At 46.6% G+C, this 19319-nt stretch overlaps 1 protein-coding gene across 13 annotated transcripts in view; it reads left to right on the top strand.

Annotated features, from left to right (window-relative positions):
* Positions 1 to 19319, top strand: part of rapgef1b (Rap guanine nucleotide exchange factor (GEF) 1b) — a 146786-nt gene that overhangs the window by 104894 nt on the left and 22573 nt on the right. For 12 of the 13 annotated variants that reach the window (XM_058050045.1, XM_058050106.1, XM_058050138.1 and 9 more), the window contains one exon: positions 13448 to 13808. In XM_058050045.1, the coding sequence (XP_057906028.1) occupies positions 13781 to 13808 (28 nt within the window). In that variant the 5' untranslated portion in view covers positions 13448 to 13780. Of the gene's footprint in view, positions 1 to 13364; positions 13809 to 19319 lie in introns of those variants that run through there. The other variant, XM_058050054.1, reaches the window with a different exon arrangement.

The raw sequence follows: 19319 nt of genomic DNA, 5'->3' as shown, positions 1-19319 counted from the left end.
TTTTGGAAGCTCTGAATTCAAACCCAATCCCCTCCGGTAGGATGTGGCATCTTCGCCTGTGTGGAGTTGCGTGTAAAATAAAAAAAAGCAAAAAAAAAAGCAAGAGTTCCAAAATGTGTTTTTGCTCGCTGGCCAGCGCCACCCGCCCCTTCCTTCTTCTCGCTCTGTGTGAGTCTTCCAGCAACAGATGGCTGCTGGAGGAATCAGCAACACGTTTATTTTCTTCTGACGCTTATTTTTACAAAAATGTGTCACAATTGGACTGTGCCGCACACACACACACACACACACACACATTTGATTGCCTTCCAGTTGGGCTTGTGTTCATCTTGCATCATGCCCTGGACTCAATATGCATGTTTTGATGTCGCGGCGTCATGTGTTGACTTACCTCCATGGAACGCTTCAGCTCAGGTTAGGAGAATGCAAAACCATATAGGATGTTTCATTTCTTTCTTTCTTTCTTTGCATTCACTTTGTCTTCAGGACCAGCAACTCCCCCCTCCCCCCACAGTGTCAAGCGATGACATTGTTCATTCATCCATTTTCTACCGCTTATCCTCACCAGGGTTGCGGGGGTGCTGGAGCCTATCCCAGCTGTCTTGGGGCGAGAGGCGGGGTACACCCTGGACACACTTTGAAATCAGGTCTCCTAGCTGTGAGGTCTGTGCGCTAACCACTCAACCACTGTGCAGCCCGAAGTGACATCAGCATGACAAAGCGTTTTTTAACCCGACATTAGACACGGGTCAGTTAGCGCTTTCATGATATACAAGCTATGAAAAAGTCATGGTCATAAAGACAAGGGTTTGCAAATGGTGGTCCGAGGGCCACTTTATTTCATAGTTGCTGTAGTTGATGATGTCATTGATTCATATGTTGAAAAGTCAATAACTATATCACCACGTAGAGCAGGGGTGTTGGCAAGGATGGTTTGGAAAGGTTGGGGGACATGGGTGGCTGCAGGGGATGGGTGGGGGGATCGGGGGGGCAAGGGGGGAGGGGGGTCAATGATGTGGATTTCATTGATTTCCGTTTTTCCTGACAAGTGTTCAGTGATTTTATGTCCCTGGCAGAAATATTGCTTGTTGGGACGGCGAGAGGCTGATGGTGCTGGACTTCCTGGAGGTGGTCTGTGTGTCTGTGTCTGTGTGTGTGTGTGTGTGTGTGTGTGTGCATGTGTGTCTGGTGCTTGGAAATGGAGGAGGTGGGGTCAACACAAACAGGATGCTAATGAGGCTGCGCTAATCAATGAGTGCTTAATCAGCTGTTCTGCTGTAAGTGGACAAGAGACAGAGTTCATGGGAAAGCCTCTTCTTCCTCTTCTTCCTCTTCTTCTTCTTCCTGTTCCTCTTCTATCCTTTTCCCCTCCTTATTTTTCTTCTTCCTGTTACTCTTCCTCTTTGCCTTCTTCATCCACTTCCTCTTCCCCATTTCTCTTTGCTGTTCCTCTTCCTTTTCCTTCTTTGTCTTCTTCTTCCTGCTCCTCTTTTTTGGATTCTCCCTCTTCATCTTCTTTTGCGCCCTCTTCTTGTACTTCTCCTCTTTGTGTTTTTCCTTTTCTTTCTTCCTGTTCCTCATCTTCTTCCTGTTTCTCTCCTTCCTCTTCCATCTTCTGTTTCTCTTTTGTCTCTCTTTCTTTTCCTCTTCCTCTACTTCTTCTTTGTCGTCTTCTTCCTATTACTTTTTCTTTCCCTCCGTCTTCTGCTTCCTCTTCTTCTACTTCTCCTCTCTGTTCCTCTTCTTCCCTCCTCTTCCTCTGCTTCCCTTTTTCTTGCTCATTTTCCTCCTCCTTTTCCTTCCTCTACTTCCCCTTCTTTGTCTTCCACTTCCACTGCCAGTACTTCTCCTTCATGGTCCTCTTTTCTTCCTCTTCTTCTTCCCGTGTTTGTCCTTTCTTCTTCTTCTCTGCTGGCGGCCGATGTTACCTCCTCCTCCTCTTCCTCCTCCTACTCCTCCTCCTCCTCGATGAACGTCTCTGTGAAGCTGACCCACAATTTAAATGCTTTGTGTTTGTCACTTGGGGGGAGTTCACTTGTATATGTTGTATATATAATATGTTGTATAAATAATATGTTGTATATATTTCCTTTCCATTGGCATGCGTTGGTGTCTATTTGGGCGGGGGGCGCTACATCACAGCTGCTTAGTTGGGGCGCGTCCAAACGTTACTCCCATATCCTTCACCTTTGACCTGCTTATTCAACGCCAAGATTGTTGTGAGATGAAGCGACGTGTCATAAATTGAAATCTACTGATTTTTTTCAATATCTTTTTGCCGGAAGAAAGGCAAGAATTAGTCCAAGATGAACTCGTCGTCTCTCGCTGGAGATTCCCTGTGCATTCATCTGCAGCGCTGTCATGTTTCCATACTGCTTCTCTCGCTCTCTTGTCAGCGCCCATATTAGCTCACGACCCCCAGGCACCCCCCACAGCTCCCAAAGCCACCTTGACGCTCGGTGCTCGTTACAAACGAGGAGTCCAGATGACGTCATTCACTCTTTCAGTCGACTGTTGACATGAAAGTAAACCTTGGGATGATGCTAAGGACGTTAGCATCCCTCTTGTTTGGATGCACACAACTTCATGTGCTAATTTGTTACTGTCATCTTATTCCCCGGCATCATCTTTTAGCTTTTCTAAGTTATGGCAAAAAATGTTTTTTCCTCTTTGAACGTCTTTGCCATCAATTGTGCTCTTTAGCCGCTCACAGAAAGGCCACAACTCAATCAGTCTCTCGTCCTCGGGAACCGGCGGCCTTTAAAAAATGACTCTGTACTCCGAGCTGACAGGCCCAAGACGGGAAGAGAGGAATTAATCTCACACAGCAACGCAGCATGGGGGGGGGGTCTTGGTGGCGGTGGAGGGTGGCTAATAAACTCCAAAAGTGCGATGGGGTGAGGGTGCGTGCAGGGAAAGTCTTTGTACAAATTGGACACTTCACTTCCTCACTTGTTAGCAAAGTTAGCACAGTGTTGCTATCACGAATTTTTACATTTGGGTGACTGTTTATTTGGATATTTTAATCAATCAGTGTTTGTGACTTTTTTCCAACAGTTTTTCAAAAACTGATATGAGCCCGTATTATGTCTTATTTATGCCTTATGTGTCTTATGTTGTCTTATTATGGCTACTATCTTGGCTCATATGAGTGTAAAAGCTACTATAGGGGTGTTATATCATATCTGGAGGGCTCTAATAAGGTTAAAATGTATTTAGAAGGTTGTGAAGTTAAATGTGAATGTTAAATTGGGAATTAGGCATTGTTTGAATTTGAACGGGCTGCAAGGGGGAGCAGTGGTTAGCCCGCAGGCCTCACAGCTAGGAGACCCGAGTTCAATCCCACCCTCGGGCATCTCTGTGTGGAGTTTGCATGTTCTCCCCGTGCATGCGTGGGTTTTCTCCGGGTACTCCGGTTTCCTCCCACATTCCAAAAACATGCTAGGTTAATTGGCCATTCCAAATTGTCCATAGGTATGAATGTGAGTGTGAATGGTTGTTTGTCTATATGTGCACTGGGATTGGCTGGCCACCAGTCCAGGGTGGACCCCTCCTCTGGCCCGAAGACAGCTGGGATAGGCTCCAGCATCCCGGCGATCCTCATGAGGTTAAGCGGTAGAAAATGAATGAATGGAGGAATTTGAAGGATCCAGTTCTGACTCCTGGTTGGTGTTGTTTCAATGAAGGTGCTAACTGTTCCTTTTGGATGAAATGCTTGAACATGAATTGTTTCATGATATCAGCTTGTCATCAACTTTAGGATGCTTTCCAACAGGTATAAATGATGGCTGTCAGATCTGGAACCCTCTAATGTGATAAACATGACATTTGTGTATTTGCGATTGTTGTGTTGACCATCTTTGTGGGAGGTGTCGTGTTGTGTGTCGTGTCCAAGCCATGCCATAGAAAGAATATTCTTCCCATCATTACCGTGTTTCAGTGGTCACATGCCGTGATATCATTCTCGAGCCAGCCATCCATGTATGTATTTGCCTAAATGAGCGCTCATCTGAGCCGGGAAAGCCGAGCTGTCATTAGTCCGTCTTTGACGACGCCCACCGCCTCTAATGATGCAAAAACACGCCTGGCCATGAGCGTTTGAAGAATGAAAAAGCAAAGATGGATGTGTCTTCAGGTGAGGATTCCAACGTGAATGCCTGCGCTGGATGATCTTTTTGTGGGCCGTGGTTTCACTTTTATTTTCATTTGAAAGAGAAATGGGCTCTTAACATGCAAGTCGCGGTGCGCGTGCCTGTCAGACGCACTTTGATGTGCCGCCGCCTGCGAGGGCCTGGGCTATCATTAGGCATCGCCATGAGTCCCACGTAGAAAATGACTGATGCCTCAAGTTTCTTGATTTTTTTTCATCATTTATAAAAGAGGCTGGCTTTCAACTTCCACTCTCCTTTAATTCCTGTATTTGTCCATAAATAGCCGTACTGTGATGAAGCAAATCATTGTTTGCTGGAGCGTATGCACGTGCTCGCTAATGATGTGCCGCCCGTAACGCATAGGATAGCATAGGAGCTAATGTATGCTTGTCGCCAGCATGCAGGAGTGCAACACACGCTGAATATGAACAAGGAAGGAGGGGAGAACATGAAATATTCTTTTTGATTACATATCCAGCTGCATATTCTCACTCAGGGACTTTTTGCTTTTAACCAAATGTGCTGTACACAAGCACTTTGCAGTTTAGCTAATATGTCTCCCCTGGCGCTGCTTTAGCGCTTCATTCTTTCCCAACAAATCCCAACCAGCTCATCCACCCCAGGCCAGGGTGCCCAGGCGGGGCCGGGGAGGGGGATGCCATCGCTACAAAGGGAATTATTGACATTATTAATCTATCTGTTTACATGCTTGTGTTGTGAGCAACTGATTGGCTTGCTTGAAGCTCTCTGAAGGCTTCCACTTAGCTCGTAACGATGAAAGTGACCTTGCTCAGGAGAGATTCCCGAGCAGGTTTTACTCCTACAGATGGGAATATTGAGGGAATGCTAATGCTATCCTATGCTATGAATCTTATACTGCAGCGCTTTTCTCTTTTGAAACGGCTGAGCGCACATCTCTTGTTCTCCTCTTAACCCTGTTGGAGATGAAATCATCTGCAACCTAATAAACTTCTCAAAGTCTTACATCTATTATATTCTATTATATTCTATTTGTTGGCGATGAAATGATCTGCAACCTAAAAAACTTCTCAAAGACCACTCCAATAAATCTATGATATTCTATGATCTATTTGTTGGAGATGAAATGATCTGCAGCCTAATAAAGGTCTCAAAGACCACTCCAATGGATCTATTTCACCTCCCCTTACATGTTCCTTAGTCTCCAATTATGAGAAGGAATCATTTTCACGGGCCGCACGGTGAAGAGTGGTTAGCATGTTGGCCACACAGTCAGAAGACCTGGGTTTGAATCTCCGCTCTTGCATCTCTGTGTGGAATTTGCATGAATGTGAATGTAAGTTCTGTGATTGGCTGGCGACCAGTCCAGGGTGTACCCCGCCTCTCGCTCAAAGACAGCTGGGATAGGCTCCAGCACCCCCGCGACCCTTGTGAGGAAAAAGCAGTCGAAAATGAATGAATGAATGTAAGTTGTTTGTCTATATGTGCCCTGGGATTGGCTGGCCACCAGTCCAGGGTGGACCCCGCCTCTCCCCCGAAGTCAGCTGGGATAGGCTCCAGCACCCCTCCGCCTGATAAGCAGTACTGACATTGATTTCTGACTGCATAGGAACGTCCCTGTGTAATAATATTACTGTCTAGTTGCTGATGTTTGCATGGATTCCATGCCAACTGCTGTGTGTGTGTGTGGGGGGGGGGGGGGACCATATATATATTTTTTGAACTTTTTTAAAAATATTAAGCTTCTGGAGCTTGGTGCCGATCTAATGTCCTAATCTAATGTCCTAATCTAATGTCCTCCTGGACCTTCTGCCTTTTGTAGTTGTCCTCCTCACGGTCCTGCATTCTTCGCTGGGGTGTGATAACATTCCATTTCTGATAACTTCCATTCTGTTGGCCATATCATATTGCTGATGATGTGAATATTCTTGATCTAAGTGTTTTTATAACCTATTTCAATAAATGTCCATCTACTCAGCTACCGTATTAATAAAACATTATTTATCTTACAACACCACAGATCAAAGAGCGGGGCAGCGGGCCCGTCAATTGGACTTTGGCAGCGTTTTGCATCCATGTCTCCTCACCAGCGTGCGGCTATTTTGGACCTCACAGCAGGACGCCACCGTCCGACTTTCCTCTGTCGGTGAGCCACGGCGGTGACATACATACATCCATCCATCCGTCCATCCACCCACCCATCCATCCATCCATCCATCCATCCACATGCTAAAAACATGCTAGGTTAATTGGCCACTCCAAATTGTCCATAGGTATGAATGTGAGTGTGAATGGTTGTTTGTCTATATGTGCCCTGGGATTGGCTGGCCCCTGCCTCTTGTCCCAAGACAGCTTGGATAGGCTCCATCACCCCCGCGACTCTTGTGAGGACAAACAGCAGAAAAGTGACAGTAGTCCCGTTTTAATGGAACAGCGGCCGCTTGTGCAGCCCACACGTCCACTTGGAATATGTTCAGCATTCCAAGTGTGTCCCTATTGTGTGTTTTGTGTTGACAAACACACCTGCGAGCCTCGGGAATGACCTCCCTGCTTTGTGAAGAGCCAACCATCTGCCTGTCTTACTGTCTTTGTGCAGCCAAGTCCAACATTGACGTGAGATCGTCTCATTCACTTCCTGGGAAGTGGACAGGGGGGCGTGGCTACAGCTCTTCTGTTGGCCAGACGTAGCAGCCATCTTTACATGAGCATCGTCACTTTTTATACGGGAGATAAAAGTAATCTTTTTAGCTGGGACCATGTGTCTCCTCACCCATGAAACGCTTGATAAACACGACACTGGCGGGGACGGGGAGCTGCACGGAGGTTGCTGTCGCCGCGGCCAACCCGGTTAACTAGGTTACTGTGCCGCCATGATGGAGTCACGGCTCAACAGATGTAGCTTCCTTTGCTAAATTTACTCCTGGAAAGATGTCAGCGCGGCTCCCACTGAACAGCTGCCACTCTTCTTCTCTGCTCTACTTGCCTTCTCCCTCTTTTCCCTCTTGGCTTCTTCTTCTGCGTCTTTAGTTTGCAGGCTGACTGTGGCGGGAAAACCAGGAGGTTGTTTCTTCCTGCACACGTCTGTGAGAGCCCATTGGCTGTAGCGGAGACCTCTGCCAAGGCCCAACATTCCCATGCATGCCGACATTTTGACTACCGGGGAAATGCTCATGGAAATTTGGTGTCCAAAGTGTGGCCCAGGGGCCATTTTAGGCCCCTTTTATTAGAACTCGCCACCTTATGAAAGTAGAATATGTTCATTATTTATGAGATATCATATTATATGTTACTAGGTACTAGGTGCTGATATTGGCATAAACATGCTATATTGGTGTTGTTGTTTCTGCAAATATGGATATCGGGATAGGAGTGACCCAATTTTAAAAATATGTTTCTATTTTTTTTAACTAAAAAATAAAAAAATAATAAAAAAATTTGCTGTAATTTGACAAAATTGGTGTATTATGACAAACATTAAAGATATAGCAAAATTAGGCTGGTAAAAATAGTAAAGTCAAAATATGATGATAATAGAGTCAGAAAATGAAGTAACGGAAGTAAGTAAAATGAAGTAGTAAATAGCATGAAGTTGAAGTAACCATGGCTAAAATATGTTTTTTTAAGGAACAAACAAATAGATTTTTGGAAAATTGGGTTGGGAAAAAAATTATAACTACTATAATAAAGTTAAAAATATTATGAGAGCAAAGTCATAATACTTTGAGACAAAATGCACAAGGAGAAAGTAAAAATTTATCATTTATAAATTGTAATTGAGTAAAAATACAAAATGATGACAAGCAGCGATGGCGCTTGCCTAATCAATGTGTAAAATCAATACACGCCATCTTCACACGGCCCACAACCTTCCTGCCCCCCTGCGGCTTCCTTCCCGACTGATCCGGATTCAGTGAGTCACACCCCCACCCCCAAGCGGCCGTCCCCGTTCCACCAGCCTTCCTGCAAGGGCGTGCCGGGCCACCCGTATGGCCCGCCTCGGTCACGACACCCACGGACCAGACGCTCTCCATCGTCACCTCCTCAGAGCTAACGCGCTCCTGTCAGAGCCGGTCCCCGATTGGCGTGAAGAGACGGTGACGCGTCCCCGCTCAGCTGCCTGAGCCATGACACCTCGTGTACGGGACAAGTCATCCGTACGAGACGCCCCTCCTTTACTAACAAACAACACGTACAGTACATGTACAGTACACGTACAGTACATGCCTACCATGCATCGTACATATTTACATTCATCCTTGTGGAATGTACCACTTTGATAGCAACAATTGCACAACTGTGGGAGGAAGGAGTGCAGGAAACAACATTTCCTTTCACACACGGACGAATGGCTTATTTTCTCCAATCGTAGCTACTACATTGACTAATGTAAGCTGACTATAGGGATGCTATTTCATGTCTGGAGGGCTCTAATAATGTTCAAATAGATTTAGAAAGTCATAAACAGGTTTTCAATGATCTAACTATGAAAATATTTGTCTTTCTAACAGTGAATCGTCCTATTTAATTTTTTGGGTCGGGGCGGGGGGGGGGGGAATTACTGGAGATGAAATGGTGACATTCGGATGAATGAATGATTCATTTGGAATCATTTGACAACCGTGCGTAAAGATTTACGTTTTTGTGAGGTCGGCTTGTGTTTACTTTTAGTTTAGTGAGTGTCCGTGTTTTGGAATAAAAGCTCCGGCGTTCATGTCATGGTGGTGGCCTACGAACCAGCGCCGCGTTGATGCGTTTACGGCGCCAGCAAGCTCATTTCTCAGGCAAATACGCCACAGAGACCCCCGCCCCCCCAGAGAGAGAGAGCGGCAACTAATAGAGCCCGAGGTGCTAGAAAAGGCGCAATCTGCACCCCCCTGGTGCTCCTCGCCAGTCGGTACTGGTTTGGTGGCCTTTGGCCCCCAGCGACTTAAATGTCACTCCGGATTGCTGTGGGGAGGGTACCCACCGACCCCACCTCTACGTCGGCCGACTTTGACGACAAAAGCAATAGAAGCGCTGTAAGAGGGCGTCACCGTCGGGGTGGCGGGACGGGGAAGTCTTGAAAAGCTTTCCAAAAGCCGGCGCCCGTAGCGCTCTAAAGAGCAGCTCAACAATGGCCGCCTCAGCACATAAATAATTCCTATGAAGCTGCTGAGTGTGGATGCTCGGCTTTTGTGAGGACTGAACACGTGGCCGCTCTCGTCAGCGGCTTTTCTTTGCTGGAGGTCAGGACTTTAGAAACGCTGCCTTTACATCAGGGGTGTCCAACTCTTCCCAGCGGGGGCTGAAAGGACACAAGGGCCGCTTGGTGATATCGGTGCAAAACAAAGTATATTATTAGTATGAATTTCCTATTTTTTAACAAATATTTCAGCTTTCTCAAGAAGATATTCCTTCTTGATATGACTATTTCACTGAAAATGGTTGAATCCATGAGATAAATCCATACTGTCAATGAGAAAAATCATCAGCACGAGTTTGTGATGGGAGTAAATTCACACGTCTAATTTGCATATGATGACATCACCAGGCCCACAAATGCTCACGTCTTCAACACCACTGCTGCTTTCTACAGGAGACACCACGTAATAGCGTACATATCGGCATCGGTTGATATCATTATCGGAAATTGAGAGTTAGACGATATCGGCATATCGGTTTTCTGCAAAAAAGCCAATATCGGACATCCTTACATTAGATGCCTCAATGGTGTTCAGCAATTTTGACACTTAAAGGGTTAAATAATCATATTTAGACTTTTGTGCCCCTGCTACCTTTCCAAAAACTTTTTTTTTCCAAAATATTTTTTTTTTTTTGTAATTTTACGACCTACTATGGTTTTTTTGTTATTTCATATTTCAAGTGTGTGCTGCTAAAATGATATTATCTTTCCTGTTAACAATCCGTGTTTGTTCTTGTAAATATGCCATACCCCCCCAACTATTTTTACTTTCATTCCATCGTTTAATATTTCACTTCTACGCTACTAAAATTTCCTTATGCTTCAAAAAAAAGATGTTGTCCTTCTTCCTTTTTCCTTTTGAATATTTTTATAATTTTTTTATGATTTTTTTTCATTTTTACTGTTACATACAATACAACTTTCTTTGTTATTTTGTTTCATTCATTCATTCATTTTCTACGTTCGGGTCACAGGGGTGCTGGAGCCTATCCCAGCTGTCTTGGGGCGAGAGGCAGGGTCCACCCTGGACTGGTGGCCAGCCAATCACAGGGCACATATAGACAAACAACCATTCACACTCACATTCATACCTATGGATAATTTGGAGTGGCCAATTAACCTAGCATGTTTTTGGAATGTGGGAGGAAACCGGAGTACCCGGAGAAAACCCACGCATGCACGGGGAGAACATGCAAGGGTGGAATTGAACACGGGTCTCTTAGCTTTGAGGCCTACACGCTAACCACTCAACTGCCGTGCAGCAGTATCATAATATTAGGACTTTAATAACTTTAGCCTCCTAATTTTGCGACTTTCTTTTTGTTAAAGTCTGACTTTTGATCATTTTCTCTTCATATTTTGACTGCATTGATGTGAAATGACTGCAGATTGATCATTTCTACCATGATCTATTTATTTATTTCTATTTTTCGAATTTGGACACCCCGGTTTAGATGGTTTCTCCGCGACCCCGTCGTCTTCACGCGACCTTGTCAAGAAGCATGCCGGCTGCTGGCAGTGATGGAGCGTTCCATTCTCATGCAGTATTGAGCAGGTGATGACCCAGACATCTTGTCCTCTTCATCCAGCAGCTCTCCATCTTCAGCATACCCTACCCCCTCCCACACTGAAACCTATTCATCTTAATTCCACCATGAAGAGGTCTCTCCGTGCGGAGGCCAAAGATAGACGACCCCCGTTTGTTGTGGGGGGAGTTTGTGCCCTCCTTCTTCTCGGTTAAGTGTATTCAGTGGTTTAAGCCTCGCTGATCCTCTCCACTCGCCGCCCGACTCTCAGACGAGCGGGCCTGACCGCTGGCCAAGGTTAGGGGAGCTTTAAAGTGCCCGTCGCACGCCCACCGCCGGGCCGACATCAAACGCCGTCCTTCACCACGCGCTCCATCAAGACACAAGCAAAGCCGTCTTCGGTCTTGGCGTCTGTCTACTGTAGCGCTGTGTGAGGCGTGGCCCGACCCCGTTAGGCCTGACCCCGTCCTGCACATCCCAGCAGGAAGCCTTCCCTCGTTCACCGTACGCTCTGTAAGCTTGGTGATTATCTGGCTGACTTTAGAGGAACGCTTCGCTTCACTTATTCCTCAAACACGGATCTAAATTTGGATGATTACAGTACAGGATCATAAGGGGCACCGGAGACCCTAGCGTGGCTTGCACTGCCCTCTGTAAAAAATCTGTAATGTGTCATCAAATTAGGTTGGGGAAGTTATAATATCATGATAATAAAGTCATGATATTATCCAAAAAAATGACAAATATTATTTAAAAATAAAGTTGACCCATTTGGAAAATTCCCAACATCACAAGCTGATGACAGAGATGTTGTGGGAGCTGTTAAAGAAGTCCAAATGTGATTCAAAATAAGGTCATTTTAGTTGAATTTTTAATGTCAAAAGATGTTATTTTTTAAGTTGTAATATCATGAAAGGAAGGAAATATGGTCACAATTTTACAAGAATAAACTCTCACTGAAAAATAATATTATTTTAGTGATGGAGCCCACACTCAGGCTGCACTGCGGATGAGGGGTTAGCCCGCAGGCCTCACAGCCAGGAGACCCGAGTTCAATTCCACCCTCTGCCATCCCTGTGTGGAGTTTGCATGTTCTCCCCGTGCATGCGGTGCATGGTTTTTTTCCGGGTTTCCTCCCCCATTCCAAAAACATGCTAGGTTAATTTGCCACTCCAAATTGTCCATAGGTATGAATGTGAGTGTGAATGGTTGTTTGTCTATATGTGCCCTGTGATTGGCTGGCCACCAGTCCAGGGTGGACCCCGCCTCTCGCCCCAAGACAGCTGGGATAGGCTCCAGCACCACTGCGACCCTCGTGAGGATAAGCAGTCTAGAATATGGATGGATGGAGTCCACACTCAATACAAAGGTCCTCTTTAAGAAGAAAGTATTTGGAAAAGTGACAAAAAAACAACAAAGTGTGTACTAATACTGTGCTTTTTATTGAAATCAATAAAATGTCTTAGCATATCTACATGTGTCACTTTACAGAATATCACTGGAAAAGGTTTGGACACCCCTGCCTTGTGCCCATCTCTGATACAGTATGTACAGTAACACGCTCATTCGGTCAGCTAAAATACACTCAAAAGTAGTACTTGCGCACCCCCCTCTGGCCTAACATGTTCTTGCAGCCATTGGTGAGTACACTCACCGATCATACCGTACATTGCCAGCAGGTGGCAGGAAAGACACTAATACCATCAATTGATAAAGGCGGTTTGTTCAGGCTTGCACTAAGGGCCAACCTGCTCTTATCAGTTGTGGGCAAATAAGAGAAAAGAATGAGTTAATAATGACTGAGTTGTGTTTGCATGCCCGATTACTCCAAAACCAACCAAGCCAAGAAAATCAGACCGAGAAGGGTGTAAACAAGCCGAGTGTGTCGTCGTACCTGCCAGGTCTGTCCTGTCCTGACAAGTCTGCCAGCGCAAAGGAGTTCGTTGTCTTGGCTGCGTGACTTCATGGTAGCCTCGGGGAAGGTATTCCACTCACACTTCCCGTGGGCCTAATAGCAATGGTGAACATGCTGCACAAGCTGCATTATAAAGCCATCATCTCAGCATCTTTGCTTTTGAATGCACAAGCGCACGCTGACCGAGATGACTCAAGGGAACAAGATCACTCTTTCAGTCAGGTCAATAATTCATCAAAAAGATTGCAACGTGTACTTTCACTCCATATTCAAGAGCTACGCTGCTTTGCAAAAGTTTTGGGCCACCAATAGCATAGTGTTTGTCTCGTTTGGCAGCTATTTGAACACTCCACATTAAAACTGGGAGCATATTAGACATTTGTAAACATCAAATATTGGAAAAATGGAGCAAAACGTTGTTCCATTTCAGAAGGGAAATAGAAAAGCTCTTTATTGGGGAGCAGCTTGGTGTTTGGCTTTCAGATTGACCATTTTACATGTTAGGAAATGTGCCAGATCAGTGAAATTCTATATATGCAATTTAAGGAATGTAGGGTTTGTGTGATCTGACTTGAACCTAACCCACAAAAAGGTGTTTAATTCATTAACCATATTCCAACTACGATTATTACAGCTTCACACACACACGCCCATCCCCTTGTTGACAGCTTGCTCTTCCTAATTCCTGCCACAGGGGGGCGCTGATGCGACACAACAGTTGCGACAACACGTCAGTGTGTGTGCGTGTGCTTAGTGTGTGTGAGAGAGAGTGTATGATGAATGTGTGGACCCAGTGAAAGATCACCCAGAGACGGACTAAGACATCTTTCCCCCCCTCTTCATCCGCACCATGTGTGTGGCCTACAAATACGTGCTTTTCTCTCCGCCGGAACCGTCGGACGGCCCCTACGGTATGGGCAAAATGAGGGACTAATCGGCGGCGGCGAGGCTCGTCTGCAAGCGAACGTTTCGTCGGAACCGCGAGTGGGCTTCACAGCTGTTGGCCACCAAGGAGAAGGAGGAGAAAATGTCGGGGAAAATCGAGAGCAAGCAAGGTAAGTCCTGTCCCGGCTCGCCTCCTTTTCGGGACACCCAGTAACGGTACTCCACTCGCCCACACATCCCGGGGGTCCTGGCTCCGTAAAGACATTCATTGTGCTTGCTGGTTTAATTGGGCCTCTTGCTTGATCTGTGCTACCTTCTGCCCTCGGCGTCGTGAAGCGCTCGCTTAGATGTTCCTCCACGAAACGTGACCTTCCCGAGTCATTTAAAGTCACTGTGGAGTGCAAATCGTATTTATTTTCTTCTTTTCTTCTCCAGCTTTGACAAAACGCTAACATGGGTGCTGTGGATTAGCCACCAAAGCAGCCCACTCCACCGGCATCTTGGCGGTCTGCTCCATGCTAGTAAATAAAGCCACTATTTCGGTGTTACAACATCGCCGACACACATACTTCCACTTTTCACCCTACGGGAGACACGGAAAGATAAACACGAAGCGAACGCGAGTGCCTTCGCTTTCATTGCGCTCCGTCAGATGCCTTAGAAATGCTAGCGAACCGTAGCTAACGGTTAGCCTTCACCTAGCTAGGCTGCTAGGCGCGCCGTTAGCTAGTGTCCTGCACTCCTGGTGCGTTTACGCCCAAAATGTTGTCTTGTGTTGTTGTCCAAGAGCCGTTCTTGTGTTGTTTTTAGTAACGAGAAAATAAGCAAATGATTTCAAAGACAGGGTGGTCTCTGCTTTGTTTTTGGGCAGGAAACTTTACACCCAGCAGCTACTTTTGCATCCCACTCCAAGCAGCTGTCTTCTTGCCTCCAGGCACTGCCTTGACTGACAATGCGTGGACACACTCCCACTTAGAGAGGAGCCCGGTGTCATATCCTAACCACAAGGCGTAGAAACTTCCGGTTGTCTTGCAGATGACTTATGCATTCACAGCCAGAGAGTGTCATCAGCACTTATCAGCTTCCTCAGGCATCCTCCTTGGTCTTAGTGGGTCACTGCCGGCCCTTCGCCTCCTTTCCCACCCTTGTGTTAGCCTATCCCGAATATGTCCCCTGGAGTTGGAATTAGCCACAGGAATCGGTTATCTGTGTTAGGCTTATAGCCTGGGAAGACCCTCCAGAGAGGCGTTAACCTGCCACACAAGGAGATTAGTCGAGCAATTCCTGAAAGAATTGAAGACAGTGCAAAGAAAAAAAAGCAGTAAAGTTCCAATTGTGCTGAAATGCCCCATGCAAATGGTTACCATAGCACACACACCAGGAGGGCATATCCATGCACACATCACACCAAGCCCGGACAGGAGACGTACAGCCTGTAGTCAGGCGCCACAGCAACATGCTTGTCAGTCGCCATGGTTACGGCATCCTCTTGTCAATAGCTTGTCCTGTAGGATGCCACGCACTCTGACTCTCATCTTATTCTTCTCTATGTCTGAATGGGCGGTCACATGACTTCATCACTCGCAAGTGGGTTTGTTTACATGCACACAACGGAGAACACACACACGAGAACCTCCGAGCTTGCTGGGTGACTACGCTTGTGTTTCAAAACAGGCATTCTCATACCAAATTTAAGAAGAAGTTTTGTACTGTGATACGGAAACTATAATACATCTTCCGTCCAGGCTGCTGAGTACAATATGGCAAAATTGCCAGTAAGTAATTGGTTGACAGTGTTTTCCCACAGCATAATTGGTCGTTGTGCATTAGTATAAAGTGAGTAAATACAAGAAAAGCAAAGTAAATATGTTTGAATCTACAACGGAGCATTCTTCTGTCGCTATGTTTCTGAAGATATGTTGCATTTAGTCACCCAGCTATTTTCACATTACCAGTGAGACACCTGAAAATATGAACAAAAATACAGTGAGTGCTTAGATTGGCCATGCAGTAATGTGGAATGTGTAACTATGTTTCGTGCAATACTGTACGAAACAGTATACGACAACACGACAAAAGTGTGGCAAAAATGGAATCGTTCAAAAACTGTGGCGTACTAAAACCGAGCTCGGACTCTAGTTCAAGGACAGCTTTATATTTGCTTTGTGTAGTTCTGCTTTAGGACTACATGAAAATGGATACCTGGGTCATGAATGTTAACCATGTGAAACTCGGTGTCGTCAGGTGGGCATGACTTTTTTGGGGCCCCCCAAAATCCCAGAATGCTCAGTGTTTAAAGGACAGGTGATGATAAAGTTGCTAAATGTGTGTACTTGCAGACTAAGCGCTAAATCATCATCATCATATCTCGATTAGATGCGGTGGCAGGCGCTAGCAGATGTACCGTCAACAGTGGGGACTCTCTCAGCATAGACTGATCTTGTCTCGTGGAATCACCTCACCCAGATGAATAGTGCAGGTTTTTTTTATTTTTATTTCAGTGACTGACTGAATGTTTGTTATTTTGAACACCGTGCTCGGAAAATGTGTTTCCCACCCCTCACGGAGTCTGTGCTTGTGTGAACACCAGTGCTTCGGCATGTCAGTGTTGGTAGTAGTTGTGGTGGGAGCGGTGCACCGTTTTATTATTAGCCCTGTAGCAAAGTCTCTTTTCTGAGCACGTCAGCGGGTGTCGACTGTCCCCCCCACCCTCCGCCAAACACTGCAAGATCTAGCTGCCGTGCTAAGAGTTGACTCTGGAGCAGACTTGGAGTTAGCACGGAAGTGTCAGTCATCTCATGGGGCCGGTGTTTGCCCAGTGCTTCCCTCCAGTCTGAAATGTCTTCTTGTCTCATGTACAGAAATAGCACCCCCCCCCCCCTTGTTTTTGTCCCCAAACAATCATGTGCTCCACTGGTTCACGAGGAGCCTCGGTTTTAATACGCTGCAATTTTGAGGTCTGATAGCAGTAAAGTGCTTCACCCTCTCACCCTCTCAATGAGAGGCTAGCTTTTTTCCCATAGATTTGGCCGTGTTTGTAATTATTGTGATGTGTATGGGAAAGCAACAAGAAGGAGGGATCAGAAGGAAAAGAGGGTGGAGATCTGTTGAGAACCTGTGGGAATCCAGTCCCACTGCAGAAGGAGAATTGGATGGATTGCATGTCGGGTTACGGGTGGACACAAGTATCCATCAGCGATGAAAGGCTAACACTTCCGCCTCTGCTACAACAGTTTCACATACGAGGATCGATGGCGGTTGAGGTTGTTTTTGAAGACGGTACCTTACAGGCCATATTTGTTTGCCAATTAGGATGTTTGATTTGATTTTGCACATACTCGCCAGATCCCAACGATGGTTCAGTGCCTCTCCACGCCAGCTAACTGCGTGGTTGAACCCTCTCCTGGACCTGTGGTGGCATCATAGTCCACTTGACTTGGACATCCTGCCCTGCTGAACGTCTAGTTTAAAGTGCTCCATGCCTACCCGCGGTGCTATTTGTGGATCTTCCCTCCGAAGTGCCGTGCAGCGTGACGGGGTCAAGTGAGCGCTGATCATGAGGGCCACTTAGTTTGTGACTAATTCTCAGCAGGGCTGTGAAAATGCCAGCCCGGCCTGCGCTCAGTTAGTGTACACCAACTGCAAGTGGACCTGTCAGTCCGTTTCTCTCCGGGACAGACTCTGCAGGATTTAGAGCCTCTTGAATGGGCAACACGGGCTGGAGGAGCCAGGCCTCTTCGGAGGACACAGACTCCTCTCTGCAAGGCGACCTGGATGAGGACTCAGGTAAAACTCACACCATGACCAGTCCTGAATAACTAGTAAGTTTTCTGTAGATCCTGTGGCCGTTCTTGGATAAACAGCAAGACATTAAAGTCAAATGTGCTCTAAATTTTGGCCATCAGTAGTAGTTAAAAAAAACTGCACTTATTTGTATGAGAAGCTTAGCAGTGCTGGAGCGTTCATGTAAAATAGGCGCTGTGGCACAATGAAATGCTGGCGACATTCCTCTCTGGGCTTTTTGTGTCGTGTGGCTTTACAGAAGGTGCTCATTTCCTGGGCTAAAAGCTTGGGCGGACCCAGCACGGGGAGCCTGCTCGGATCAGCCACATCCTTCCATCGCAGGCTGCCTCTCGCCCTTATCACTTTCACACTGCACAGACACGGGGGGAGCATGGCGGCTTTAATATCGTGGTGTGGTCTTAATCCACTTCAACAACACAGAATGTTGGTATTTGCTACACTCCTGGGGATTCCGACCAACCAGTGCAGAGTAGATCCTGACCCACAGTCCCAGCGGGGGGGGGGGTTATATGTATGCGTGTGGGTGAAATTCTCCTGCTTCTGAACAAACCTACCCTAGTGTGGCCGTAGCAATGAGTGAGTGCAGTGAAGCTCCGTGATGAGGGTAGTTAAGCATATCATTGGGAAATCACAGCATTGCGAGTGGCGTAATGCCTTGTTTGGAAAACACACAGTCTGCAGGGACGTTAGTCTGCTAAATCGCTCCATTTAGCCCCAGCAGGATGTCGAATTCTGTGTTTGTATGTGTTGTCTGTCAGCCATGACCGTACTGAATCGAGTAGACTGGCAGAGAACCTTAATTACACATGCAGTTGTGTAAATTTAGTAGCGGCTCCCTGCTGAATGTGAATCAGCTAGCAACCAAGCAAAAATGTGCAAAGGGATTTCATGTCAAGTCGAGCTTGTGTGCGAGTGCTTGCACAAGTGTGTCAAACCATCCAGACCCCCGGTGACGCAGCCCCCCTGCCTGCCTGGAGTTGGCGCACAATGAAGGGGACGCCCCGCACTTGGTGCCAGTTTCCGATGGCAGGCTAAATCAGGAAGAACGGGAGCTTGCAGACGAGTCATCTCCCTGGTCAAGACAGACGTGGTAGGGCATGAATGCCTCAGAGTTGTGTGTTTTTCTTTTTCCACTCGCTCTCCATGTGGTCCCGTCAAATGAATGACCGTGCAACCTGGATGGGGGTTCTCAATCTCAACATACCTGGGGGCCCGAAAGAGGAGAAAAGTTGTTTGTAATTTTCTATGACACCTATGGTGTCATGTCATGTCATATCATCGGTTTCTGCCATGTGAAGGGTAGTGTTCTGCTGGGCCGCGACCTGCCTTTGACCCGCAACTACCAAGTGGCTTTTAGCCGGACGTGAACTGTCGTTGACGCATCATCATGGAGAGGGTAATTTGCCTAAAGTAACCACCTCGAGTGGCTCGCGTCCGGTCAGTATTTACTCTTTAAGAGGCTGAGAAATGAAGCGAGACCCCTCTGGCGCAGCACAATTGAATGGCAAGTGTGGTCCAGTGGTGTGTGTGTGTGTGTGTGTCCAGTGTCGAGAGGACGACAACAAACTGGCAGCACAGACAAGATGATCTTTGTGTGTGCAGAGTGGTACCAATCCTGGCTGCTTGAGGCCATTTACTCACAAGGACGCTGCTGCTTCTGCTCCTTGCTGTCTGTGTGATTGCCTCTCTCGAGTCTGCAGGCAGAGTGGAGACTTTTATTGGGCCTCGTGCTCTCATGCCAAACAGCTGTCGTCTGCCGAGCGCTCCCAATTCATCTCTGCAGATCTGACTGTTTTTCAAGCCTGTCGCCGTTGTTGTTTCTGTTCGGATGCTCGCTATGATGTTAGCGCCGCTGACACCTCGGGTATTTATAGCAC

Source organism: Doryrhamphus excisus, chromosome 2 (genome assembly GCF_030265055.1).
Source record: "Doryrhamphus excisus isolate RoL2022-K1 chromosome 2, RoL_Dexc_1.0, whole genome shotgun sequence".
Taxonomy (NCBI): domain Eukaryota; kingdom Metazoa; phylum Chordata; class Actinopteri; order Syngnathiformes; family Syngnathidae; genus Doryrhamphus; species Doryrhamphus excisus.
This window is presented reverse-complemented; position numbering and strand designations above follow the sequence as displayed.